Raw genomic sequence first — 13,413 nt, 5'->3', positions numbered from 1 at the left:
GTCTCTCTGCACAGCCTCTCAGGCGCCCATGGCACAAGTCCCATCGTGCCCAGAGGGTAAAGAACGAGCGCACACCTTCAAGGAAACAGGTCACCCTGCAAAGCAACGACCAGGCTGAGGGGCCTGGTTCTGTCTCTCTGGGCAGTGCCCCTCCCCACATGCTTGGTCTGGAATCCCCCCCTCCCACCGCAATCAATATACTGAAAGATTCGCCAGTAAAATGCCCCAAACAGGAGCCTCATTCAAGATGCCGCCAGACCTTTTAAAAACTGACCCAGAGGCCCCCCCAGCTCAAACCACCCCCTCCAGGCTGACCTGACGCCCCCTTGTGGCGCATCTGGGGTGATTTGTGTTCAGGAAGGCAAGCTCTGTGTCCTGGGATGGTTTGGCTTCTGCTGCGCGGCAGGGCAAGAGCGCCCCCTCCAGGCGGCAATGAGGAGAAGCAGCAGAGCGCAACTCACAGCACGGAAGGTCCGTTTAAGCGGCTGCTTCCATGAAATGCTGCAAAATGCCCTTGCAATAAGACAGCCGCCTGGAGGGGCCACAGCAGCAACTGCAAAGGAGCTCAGTGCTGGGGAAACCCAGCCAGGTGGGAGGGTTATAAGCAATATATGATGATGATGATGATGATGATGATGATGATGATGTCCTGGAACTCTGTGCAGCTCAGATGACTGATTCTGATCAAGGTAACATCTCCAAGGACACCTGTCACCCCCCCCCCACCCTTGCCCGGGAAAAAAGGCTAAGGCAACCCAGTCAGATGGGTGGAGTACAAGTAATAGAGTAGGAGTAGTAATAACAGACTCCTGCATGGGAGGTCTTAAAGCAGGTGTTGGCTGGCCTCCTGTCCTGGGTGCTTTAGTTGAGATTCCTGCATTGCAGGGGGTGGCTGAGTACTCTACGATTCTATGATATTATTATCATAAAGGCCCTGCCTCTGAGTGCATGCAGAGTGCATGGCACTGCATGGTTCAGCTGCTGAGACCCTGGTGCTGAGAATGCCAGGGTTGCCTGTTCGATCCCCAGAAGGGACAGCTGCATATTCCTGCCTCGCAGGTGCTGGACTAGATGAGCCTCAGCTCTATGTGGTTCTATGATTCTCTTTCCCCCTTGCAAGGGGATCTGCCTGAGGGGTTTGGGGTGCTGTGGGATGAGCTGAGGGTGGCCCTGCTCTCCCTGCTTGGTGTCACACACACACACACACACACACACACACCCGCCAGCCGGACCCCTCCCCTCTGGCAGAGAGGAGCTCCCAGCCCAGCCCTCTGGCCGCAGCCTGGCGCAGCCTCAGATCCTGGGAGCCGGGCGGTGGGCTCTCTCCGAGCCCCCCTTCGTCCGGCATGAATGAGCCTTTCAGTTTGTGCCGTCAGGGGTGCGGAGGGAGCCCATGTGCCCAGCAGGAGCAGAACAAAAGGCAGCTGGGGGGAAACCCTTTCAGCAGCCTGGCAGCGGCTCAAGACGGAGGGCCTGGGCCTGCCTAGGCGGGGGGGGGGGTGCGCACGCATGTGCGGCCAGGAGTGAACCGCCGCACACACCCATTAACCCCCTGTATGCTGCACTGCTGCCCACACGGGGATACAAAGGGGGAGGCCAAAGGAAGGAGGGAGGCACCTCCCGGACCCCCAAGCTGCCTGTGTGTTGCTGAGGCCTCTTTGCAAGGCTGGGGTGAGCCAGGCTGTGTGAGGAAGGGTGAGGGCCTGCAAGTGCCAGAGGGCATCATGTGCCACGCACCAAGTAGAAACACAGGCCAGGTCACAGCACAAACCCCACAACAACATGAGCGCCACTCAATAAAACACTGGGGGCACAAAGTGACACAGGGGCAGGTTCTCCCCGACCAAAAAATCCTACACTTGCCGTCCTCAGACACCTTGAGTTGCACAGGGATGTGGGCCAGCAGGGCTGTGCCCTCCAGGGCTGGCACTTTCACCATGTTGGGCAGGATGAGGTGAGTCAGCCAGGATCCGGCTCATTGCTGGCTGCAAAATGCACCTAAGCAAAGGCGGGGGGGCACCCAGTGGGGGGAGAGCTCATCGAGGAGATTCAGCATCTGGTTGGTCCCTGTGAGGACAGGAGGCTGGACTAGGGGGACCCCTGGCCTGATCCTGCAGGCTCTTAGGTATGTGAAACTTAAGTGCTGGTGGTTCAGGTTTTCCAAATTTCCTTCTTTCCATGCAAGCTGGTATCTTGCCAAGAATGCAGAAGAGAAGGAATCTTTTGCAAGGTACTTTGCTGTGATCGGACATCCTATGCTCTTTTAAAATGGGGGGGGGTTGCGGGGGGCGGTTATTGGGTTGTTGTTTTTATTTTGATTATGTAGTTTGAGATTTTATATTTTGATTTTTATTCTGTGAACCGCCCTGAGACCTCCAGGTATCGGGAGGTATATAAATTCTAATAATAATAATATGATCGAGCAAGCTCAGCTCCTGCGAAACTCAGCTCACCCAAACCAGAAAGCCTCAATAAAGCAGGAGCTGGTGCTGACCGGGGCAACCTGGAAGCTGTTGTCTCAAGATGAAGAGCCCATTCTGGTGGGGCTGAGAAGCCTAGTCGTGCCCCCCCATCCCCATTACCTCTGTGGCAGAGTCCCGCTCAGGGAGGCCCGGCAGCCTCTTCTCCAGGGCATCCAGCCAGTGGCACAGGGAGAGCAGCTGCTCCCGCATGTCTGGGCTGCGCTCCTTCCAGTCGCCTCTCAGCCAGGCCCTGGGAGCAGAAGCAGAGTCAGACCCCACCATGGCAAGGAGGCCGCCTCACCTTCTGCCCAGTGCCACGTGGCCACGGAGGGCACTTGCAGTTGGGCCACTTGCAGTTGGGACATCGCGGGCAAGGCACGTAGCCCCCACCTCTGAGCAAGGGGCCGAGCTCAGCTTTGGGATATTCTGGCTGGCAGGAAAAGGCTGGGCAGTGCCCCACATGCCACCCAGTGCTCCAGCTGTGCCAAGCAGCCCCTGGCCGAAAATATTATATATAGATATAGATATGGTGCTTCTATCCCTTTGTGTCCCACCTTTGACATGCCTCCTCAAGGAGGCCACTGGCTGCGTCCATGTCCCTGAAGCCTCCCTCCACACAGGCGAGCAGCGAGAACGACGCCACTTCATTTATTCTCCTAAAGTGCCAGCCTGCTCACCCAGGAGTGTCTCCCTTAATAAAAGTGTTTGTCTCAGGGACTGTGTCCTCCCCTAAGCCTCAGGGGGATCCCGGGGGAAGCAAGTGGATCTTGCAGGGATGGGAGGAGCCGTGCTGCTTGCTGGGTCGTGGTGCATGTGGGGATCCAATGCTGGATGATTCAGGACAGAGAAAAGGAAGTACTTTTTCACACAGTGCAGAGTTAACCTGTGGAACTCCTTTCCACAGGAGGCTGGGATGGCCACCAACCTGGATAGCTTTAAAAGAGGATGAGCAAATTCATGATGGAGGCGGCGGCAGTCGATGGCTCCTGGCCTCCCAGCCCTGATGGCTCTGCTCGGCTTCCACAGTTGGGGCCAGCAATGCTGAATCCCAGCAGGTGGAAGGGGCTCTTTTGCTTGGACGCTGCTTGCAAGCTTCCCTTTGGGGCAACTGCATGGCCACTGGGAGAACAGGAGGCTGGCCTAGTTGGGCCATTGGTCGGATCGTGCAGACTGGCTCTTCTGAAGTTCTATCCCAGGCACCCCCAACCTTTGGCCCTCCAGATGTTTTGGCCTACAACTCCCATGATCCCTAGCTAACAGGACCAGTGCTCAGGGATTATAGGGATTGTAATCCAAGACATCTGGAGGGCTGCAGGTTCTATCCCTTCTGGTCAGTTCAAGAGGGAAAGAGGAGCAGGGACTGGAGCACAGCCGGCCTCCTGCTCGAGACAGTGGAAACATGAACAGGCTTTGCTCTCTGACTTCCTGGGGACACTTTAGGACGCCCCTCCCATCACGTGACACCTGGCTCAATCGGCTCAGTGGCTTTCCATGAAATGGCTGCTTGAATGTTGGAGCAATCAGGGTCAGCCTGTAAGCTCTACTCATAAGGGAAGATTAAAGGAAAACATTCAGCAGCCGGCAAAGGGGTTTTGAGGTGGACTCGGCACGGAGGCCAGCCGGAAAAAGCCTTTGCAGTGGATGGGAAAGGCAAGCTAACAAGGAGGACGAGTTGCAGAAGAACATAAGAAACCATCCAAGTTGGTGGCCATCACTGTGGCAGTGAGTTCCGCGGTTAAACTCTGCACTGCTTAAAGAAGTTCTTTTTTCCCTCTGTCCTGTATCTCCAGCACCAGCTTTCTTGGACGACCACCCAAGTGTTATGAAAGAGGGAGGGCAGTTTTCCTCTCTCCACTTTCTCCAGACCAGGACTAATTCTATACCATTCTGACATGTTGCCTCTTACTCGACTTCTCTCTGGACTAAAAAGCACATTTTCTCCAGAGAGCTCCCAGCGTCTCAGCTGGGGATGTGGGCCCATAGGGTGGCTTTGTCCCCTTTGGGGAAAAGCTTTGGCTTTGAGGCTGGAAACCGACCAGGCGGCCAGGAGCCCCTTCCTTCCCCCTCAGCTGTTTGGCATGGAAGGACGCCAAGGGCAAGCTGGCAGGGCTTTAATCTGATGTAAAGGGCAGCTTCCACTTCATTGAAGGCATTCTCGGAGCAGGCTGGGGGTGCCCTCGCCAGATGCCACAGCAGGCGGCTCATGGCACAGCCCTAGCGCTCGCTGGAGCAGCACCAGCTTCACACTCACAAGCCCCAAGACGTCCCCACCTGCCCAGCACGGGGTCTCGCCCAGATTCCTGGTTACGTCTGCCATGGAGCCCTGGATTTGGACATGCCTGCCTCCCCTAGGCACCTGGTTGGCCCCTGTGAGAGCAGGGTGATGGAGTGTCTGGGCCCCTTTGGATCTTCTGATGGGGAAGGGCCACAGCTCAGGGATGGAGCATCTCTCTGCATGCAGAAGACTCCAGGCTCCACCACCAATGGCATCTCCAGGCAGGGCTGGGAACGCCCCACTTGCAGCCCTGCAGAGCGGCTCCCAATCGGGGCAGATGATGCTGAATTACAGAGACCAGAGGTCTGACTCAGGGCTCAGCCACACCTGCACTTGCCCCATGCCTACAAAGCACGGGTCCAAGTCCTTTTCTGCTGGTTCTTCTGTGCAGCTACCATCTCCATTGCTCCCAAAACGCCTGTGTGATGCCACCTCTGACCTGAGTCCCTTCCTGGAAACCCACCTTACTCATAAAGCTCTTGGTTCACCTGGGCCTCAGCTTGAGCAGGTACAATGAAAGCACCACCTGTTGGCTCCCTGCGGCCTCTGCCATGCCCTACAGGGCCACATTTTAAAGGGAAGGGACCCCCCCTCTTGCACTCTGCCGAGCTCCGCAGATGCACCCAAGCCTGGCCCAAACACTTCCAGTTTCCCAAATCTCAGTGAGCTGCTAATGGACCCCTTCATACCTCTCTGGTCCCTGTTCTGCGTCTGGAGTTGGGGGGTCCGAGTTCCTTCCTGGGAGGCCAGCAGGATCCACCATGAAAAACGTCTGCAGAAGAGGAGAAAACACCACAGGGAGATGGACATGGATATGGTCAGGTGGTCAAATCTGAAGCGAAGGAGGCTTTGGGGGCAGCTCAATCCAAGCAGACACCTGGAGCTACAGAGAAGGACTCATCCTGCTTGATGGTGGAAGAGAGACAGCATAGCCCAGGGCTTCAAGGGCCTGTTCCTGGGCTTGCCTGTTCTCCCGCAGATTTCTGCCTCAGACTTCCCTTCCAGATACTTCATGGAGAATGTCTCCGAAGTTGTGATGGGATTAAGGGCTCATTCACATTTCCTCTTTCCCCTGGAGAAAACCACTCTTTAGTGCTCATTCAGAGCAAATGGCAATTCGGGTTTTCTCTGGATTGACGTTTGCTCCGGTTTAGAGCTAAAGAGCAAGTTTTCCCTGGGAAAGGAGCAGGGTAAGGAGCAAACCACTTGGGCCTGAGCTTTCTAGGAGTAGGACCACTTGGGCCTGAGCTTTCTAGGAGTAGGAAGTGTGGAAGATCCCAAAGCTGCACTTAGCTGTGCTTTCTGCATTGCAAAGGTTGGACTGGATGACCTTTTGGGTCCCTTCCAGCTTACAGACCTGTAATTCTGTGAAAGAACGGGAAGCCAGCAATGTGGTTCTCAGTGAGAACTTGAGAAGAGTCTGCTGGATCAGGCCAATGGCCACCTAGTCCGTCCAGCATCCTGTCCTCACAGTGGCCGACCAGCAAGGGGAATCTGAGCCCAAGAGAAACTCGCCCCTCCTGTGGCTTCCAGCAGCTGGTCTTGGGGAGCCTGGCTGCTTCTGACCAGGAAGGAAGAGCAGAGCCATCAAGTTGTGCTTAAGAGGCTGCCAGGGCAGTTGTGCGCGACCCCACTGTGAATGCTGTTTGCATCTGCAAAAGTTTTGGGGCACCAGTCTTCTTCATTGCCAGTCAGTGCCTCTCTCTTGTGACTTCCTGGTGAAAAGCAGTAACTTTCCATACTTTCCATGGCACTGCTGCTTCATGCACCTGCTTTTGTTGCTCTATAGTTCCTCTGGACAGCAATGATGCTGTTGCACCACAGAGCAACTAGCAAAGCAGAAGAAATTCACCATTAATGCACCATTCATGAAAGCTTTGACTGCTGTGGCTGGTGTTTCTTGCTCTCATTGGTGTATCCCAGTGGTTTTCTACAGGTCATTATGTGAACATGTGTGGGTCGAGGTCAAGCAGGGAACAGAGCGGGCGTCCTTTGGGAGATGCAGCCTGTGGTTGCAACTCTGGGTACATCCCTGGCACCTCAGCCATTGGGGTGGACATGGTGAGGAACATCTTCTCAGCTAGGTTAGCAACTGCTGGGATTAGTCTGTTCTCTCTGGAAGTGCGTTGTTCCTCCATCTCTTCCCCCAGATCTTCAGTCTGAAGCCATGGAGCCTATGGGATCCCTTGGGAACCTCCTCTGGCCAGCCCCGGCCAAGCTGCCCCTCCTGATTTCACTTCTGTGTGTAGATTCAGGCCCCCTACTTGGCCTGAGCCCCTCCTCCTCTGGCGGGCCTTGGGAGGCTTTCCAGGTGGTCCTTTTTGTGGAGTATTCATTCTGAATTGTTTGCAGGGAGCTTACAGGACACACCGCTTTCCTTACTGCAAAAGGTCCATTTAAAAGAACAAGTTTGTTGCAAAACAGCACCTAATCCATTTCCATGCTGCAACCTGCCTTTGGCAGTATGTGCTCGAATCCCACCTGCAAAACTGTCTGGAAGTGGTCTGAGGCAAACGTGAGGATTTCAAATGCTTCTTCGCTTTACTGTATTCCTAGATTGGCCCCTATATGTTTCCCGTTTCCTTGACTGAACTTGTCTTGTAAGCTCTTTGAATTTGATAATTGGAAATGGCACATGATGAGACCGGAGGATCTGGCCTCCCAGATAGACAAGCCAACCTCTCCACATGCTCTGGCATTTTTTTTTTTTTTTAATATTTTTATTCGAGAATTTTTTCATATAAACATAACATACATAAACATACAAAGACAAAAACAAAACAAATAACATGTACCATTTCATATCCTAATTTCTTGTACCTTTCTTCCCCGACTTCCTCATGCCTCCCTTTTCTGTATTCCAAATTCTTATCAATTACTCAGCAAATCTTCCCTTATTTTAATTTAGATTTAAACTAATCTTCCTTATTCTCCTTGTCTTAACCATTGCTAATAGTAACCGTTTACTTTCCAGTCCAACATCATTCTAACTTTCATTAACTTTGTAATATTTCTTTAAATAGTCCTTGAATTTTTTCCATTCTTCTTGCGCTGCTTCTCTTCCCTGGTTTCGGATTCTGCTCGTCATTTCTGCCAAGCCCATGTAGTCTATCACCTTCATCTGCCATTCTTCCAGTGTGGGTAGCTCTTGCGTCTTCCAGTACTTCGCAATGAGTATTCTAGCTGCTGTTGTAGCATACATAAAGAAAGTTATATCCGTCTTTAACACCCCTTGGCCGACAATACCCAAGAGAAAGGCCTCTGGTTTCTTGGAGAAAGTATATTTAAATACCTTTTTAAGTTCATTATAGATCATTTCCCAGAATGCCTTAATCTTCGGGCAAGTCCACCAAAGATGAAAAAATGTACCTTCAGTTTCTTTACATTTCCAACATTTATTGTCAGGCAAATGGTAAATCTTTGCAAGCTTGACTGGGGTTATGTACCACCTATATATCATTTTCATAATGTTTTCTCTTAAGGCATTACATGCCGTAAATTTCATCCCGGTGGTCCACAACTTTTCCCAATCAGCAAACAAAATATTATGACCAATGTCCTGAGCCCATTTAATCATGGCTGATTTAACCGTTTCATCTTGTGTATTCCATTTCAGCAGCAAATTGTACATTTTTGACAAATTCTTAGTACTGGGTTCTAACAGTTCTGTCTCCAATTTTGATTTTTCCACCTGGAAGCCAATTTTACTGTCCAGTTTAAACGCTTCATTTATTTGATGATAGTGCAACCAATCTCTCACCTTCCCTTTTAATTTCTCAAAGCTCTGCAATCTCAGTTTGTCCCCTTCCTTTTCCAAAATTTCCCAGTATCTTGGCCAAATGCTCTGGCATTTGTTTCCTGCCTCAGAGCATCTCCTGCTTGTATCTGCATCACAGGCAAATACACCAGTCCACATGTGTGGCAGCAGTTTGGCACGCTTACCTCAGCTGAAATGGCACAAAGTCTTCTCCTTCCCATGGAATGGAAAAGCTAGTTTCTCCCTGAGCCTTGAAGCAGGGAGGACAATGGAGGCTCCTGAGCACGCTCCCCTCATTTACGGAATTGCTGGGGGGTCCACGATGTTCCCAGCCCCCCTCAACCCCTCGCAGCATCTCCAGGCAGGGCTGCAAAATATGCTGGGTCGATAATCTGCACGAAGGCAATGCAAAGGCTTGTGATCTGGCTGGGGTGCATGTGTGGAAGGGCAGACGCTATGGGCTTGGGAAGGGGGTTCAGCAGGAGAGGACACCTTGCAGGGGGTCTGCCCTGATGCCTGGAAGCAGGGGGAGTCAGAATAGCACCAAGGGTGGGTTTATTTTTGAATGATGGATGAACAGCAGAGCACCCAGGACTTGCTCCACAGCCCAGACTAGGACTGTGGCTTGTTTCCACATAACTATGGAGGGAACTGCACTTCAAGAGGGAATTTTTAACCATCAGGAATGTATGTTAAAGAGGTGTGGGTCACACACACTACACCCCCCCTTCTTTGGCTAAAAGCTACAAAGAGTCAACCTTTTGGATTGAAACACACTTGTGAAGTTGGGAGTCAGAGGTTCTGACACATGACTTAGGTAGTTACGGAAGTCTTTGACGCTTCTCCAAGTTGGTGACTGTCAAGCTTGCAAAAATATATCACCTGCCCGATAATAAATGTTGGAAATGTAAAGAAACCGAAGGTACATTCTTTCACCTTTGGTGGATGTGCCCAAGGATTAAGGTTTTCTGGGAAATGATTTATAATGAAATGAAAAAGGTATTTAAATATACCTTCCTGAAGAAACCAGAGGCCTTTCTTCTGGGCATTGTCGGCCAATTGGTGCCAAAGAAGGACAGAACTTTCTTTATGTATGCAACAACAGCAGCAAGAATACTTATTGCAAAGTATTGGAAGACACAAGATTTACCCACTTTGGAAGAATGGCAGATGAAGATGATGGACTATATGGGACTGGCAGAAATGACTGGCAGAATCCGGGACCAGGGAGAAGAGGCAGTGGAAGAAGATTGGAAGAAATTTAAAGACTATTTACAGAAATATTGCAAAATTAATGAATGTTAGAATGATGTTGGATAGAAATTGAGTGGTTTCCAGCTGTAATGCTTTAAGAATATGGAAGAAGGGTTAATTAGGTTAAAAAAATAACTAAAATGGTGTTGGATTGGAAATAAGTGGTACTGGCAACAAAGTTAATAAGAATATGCAAAAATGAATTGATAATGTATGAAAATACTGAGTTATAAAATGTTACGTTATAGAGATAAGATAAATGAAAGAGGGTAAGGATTTGCTGATTTGATTAATTAAATGGGAATACAAGAAGGGGAGGTGTGAGGAAGTCAAAGAAACAAGCAAACGAGTTTGTTGTTATGAAAAACAATTGTTTTTAATTTTTCTTGTTGTTTTTGTATGTTTTATTTATCTTTTTATTTTTATTTTTTCTCCTTTGTTATTATGTGTTTTTGTATGTTTGTTTTTGTGAAATCTTAATAAATATTTCTTAAAAAAAAAAAAAGTTGGTGACTGTCTCCTGAGGGTCTCTGGATGCTTCTAGAGGCTCAGATGATTGTGAGCATTCCTGGGGAAATGGCTCTCCATCCACTCCAGAGGACTGTCCATTAGATGCATCTTGAGATGGCTCCTCTGATTTCAGGATGCGCCTGGGACTACCTCAGACGTCTCTTGTAAGTCCTTTCCCCTTCATATAATCAGTGATGGAGGCACTTGGACCTGTACCATCTTCTTGTGCCCCTTCCAGTATTTTTTGTGTGGTCTGGACTGTGCGTTCAGCTAGGCTGTTGGACTGAGAGTACGCTGGGCTTGAGTGGTGCCACAATGATGCCCCGTTCTCTGGCAAATGGAGCATAGGCAGACACCATCTCCCTGGGAATCCCATGGCGGGCAAAAACTAATTTGCCACTATGGTGGCAGCTAAATTGTCAGCGAAATGGAGAACTTTTGAGTAGTGATCTATTATCAACAGTGTCTGAGTTTAAAAATGTCTGCTACAACTGGTGAAGCACGTGGTCACTAATGGAGTCTTTTTCTGTACGGCCAAAAATGACTCTTTCGCCAAGTGTTCAGCATGGCATTTGATTTGAGAATGTGCTGGCTATAAACATCCCCTTGACTTGGTGTAGACAGACAATATGCAGGCCATATCATGGGAGTTGCAGGAGCATGTGAAAAGGATCCAGGGGTCTTAGTAGACCACAAGCTTAATAGGAGTCAACAGTGCAATGTAGCAAGGAGGAAAGCTAATGCTATTCTGTTAGTATGCTGTATTTGTTAGAAAATGTATTTAACAAAGAAAAAAAATGTACTGGGGAAAAGGAAACCAACATAATGTAATAATGTAACAGCTGCAAAATCTTGTGACTCCAATTAAGGTCACAGAAATGCTGAATCATTGCCTTGTTGGTTTGTTAACTGCCTTTCAGAGTGAGCTTGGAGCTGTCTTAGGTAGTGATAGGAGAGGGGGCAGAATGGAGGTTGGCTGGTTGTTTCACCATTTTGCTGTTGTTTTGCTGAGTGTGGAAACTTCAAGCAGAAGCTACGTCCAGGAGTTTGTGAGGACAGACAAAGCTATGGACTGATAACTTATGCACTGCAATGAAGGAGTTTTGGAAGCAAGAAGTTTTTTGGAAGCAAGAAGACCCTCTCTTGGGCTCAAGGGAGAGGAATGCAATGTACTGGACTTGGAATGCCTAAATAACATGACTTATTAATAGTTGCTTTCCTGCAAGCAAAGATTCATCTTCAAAGTCTTGTGTGTGGAGTCGAGTAGATAAATAGGTACCGCTGTGGTGGGAAGGCAAACAGCTTCCGGCACAGTGTCCCATTGCACCATTGCTGGTCACATGACCTGGAAAAAACCGTCTGTGGACAAACGCCGGCTCCCTTGGCCAGAAAGCGAGCTGAGTGCCACACCCCATAGTCATGTTTGACTGAACCGGGGTCCTTTACCTTTACTTCCTCACTAGAGCTTTGAGGGTGAAACTGCTACACCACTCTGCATGACTCAGAAAAATAGACAATGTATTCTAGGCTGCATCTGCAGAAGTCTAGTGTCCAGAAGTCACTCTATTCTGCCTTGGTCAGACCATACCTGAAGTATTTGGGCTCTACAATTTAAGAGGGATGTTGACAAGCTGGAATGTGTGCAGAGGAGGGTGACCAAGATGATAAAGGTTCTGGAAACCAAGGCTTATGAGGAACAGTTGACATTGCAACAGGTTCCCTCAGAAGATAGTGGACTCTCCTTCTTTGGATAGCCATGCATCATGGGTGCTTTAGTTAAGATTCCTGCATTGCAGGGAGTTGGACTATATAGATGACCTTCAGGATTCCCTCCAGCTCTACCATTCTATGATTCTGTGAGCCTTTGCAGCCTTGCGGAGGCCTGTAAATGGGCCTGGTAAAAAATCACTTCCAAGGGTTTGTGATCCGATTGGACCAACACTGCCATGACAAACAACTATTGGTGAAACTTCTTCACAGCAAATGAAAGCGAGATGTTCTTTGTCAATGTGTGCATAGGTTTTTCCAGCCTGTCTTAGGGCTCGAGAGGCAAAGGCAATTAGCTGCTTCTTCAACAAGAGACATGACCTTTAGATGCACCTGCTTGAAATTGTAGTTGCTCTTGGAGATCAAAGAACCTTAAGATGGGGGCCGTTGTGACAGCTGTCTTCAGGCTGACCGGGGCTTGCTGGTGATTGGAGTCCCTTTGCCCTTGTGCATCTTTCCATAGGCGGACTCTTGCAGCACCCTCAGGGCCGGCACATCGGGGACATGCCGAGAAAGATACTATATGTTCTTGTCCACCAGCAGAGGCATCTGAGGCGCAGCTTGGACTTTGTCTGCATCAGGTTCAAGGCTGTCTTTTGAGCCAAGTCCCTGACCTTGTCAACCAGCAACTGGACTTCCCCTGGGTTGAACTGGGCACCCTTCTGATGTGCTCTGTCTAGAACCTGTTTAGGGTTTTCCCTTCGTAGCTGTGGCTGTAATCATGTCATCTGCTACAATGCCTGCACCCATGTCACCCACACGCTCTTGGGCTGAACGTCTTCATATCCGGATTTGATGCCCAAGGGGCAGGCAACCATAAGGGGAGTTCAGCTGATTCCTGATCAGCCTTGACCTGCCAGTAGCCCTCTTTCTAGTCTAGAATGGTGAATAATTTTTGGCCAGCTAATCTGTGCCACACATATTCCATGGAAAGGGCAGAGAAGTGTTGTCTTTTCATGGCCTTCTTTAGGTCCTTGGAATCGGAGTCAAAACAAAGGTGAAGAGAGCCATCTTTTTCCTGGGTGATGATTAGGCTATTAACCAATGCTGCGGGTTTGGTCACCTGGGAAATGCTTGCTGCCCTGTCCAAATGGTACAGGGTCATAAGTGAAGTCAGGTAGCATATGGGATCTTACACCACCTGTGGATTACTGGCTGAAGAGTGGGGTTCTATGAACATATGGGGAGTGCCTGGAAATGGACAAAGACCTTCAGAGGCATCTTGAAAGAAGCACAGCAGATCCTGTGCCGAGGGTGAGGGGAGCCACTCGGGGCAGCCTCCTGGTGGAGCCCAGGGCAAAGCAGGCTGATCTCCCCAGTAGGGCTGGTTCATCGTCTCCTGGGCTGCAGAATGTCAAAATGGCTTCACACAAGCCTGTCCTGTGATG

The 13,413-nt window shown here is 49.9% G+C and overlaps 1 protein-coding gene across 1 annotated transcript in view; it reads right to left on the bottom strand.

Moving 5' to 3' along the window:
• Window positions 1–13,413, bottom strand: part of LOC310766029 (microtubule-actin cross-linking factor 1, isoforms 6/7-like) — a 54,087-nt gene that overhangs the window by 40,086 nt on the left and 588 nt on the right. Inside the window, exons 2-3 of the mRNA XM_083621795.1 lie at window positions 5,427–5,509; window positions 2,583–2,712 (exon numbers count right to left, since the gene is read on the bottom strand). Of these exons, the coding sequence (XP_083477921.1) occupies window positions 2,583–2,712; window positions 5,427–5,509 (213 nt within the window). The remainder of the gene's footprint in view (window positions 1–2,582; window positions 2,713–5,426; window positions 5,510–13,413) is intronic.

Source organism: Podarcis filfolensis (genome assembly GCF_964270895.1).
Source record: "Podarcis filfolensis genome assembly, chromosome: 7".
Taxonomy (NCBI): domain Eukaryota; kingdom Metazoa; phylum Chordata; class Lepidosauria; order Squamata; family Lacertidae; genus Podarcis; species Podarcis filfolensis.
Note: the sequence above shows the minus strand (reverse complement) of the source record. Positions and strands in the feature narration are given on the sequence as shown.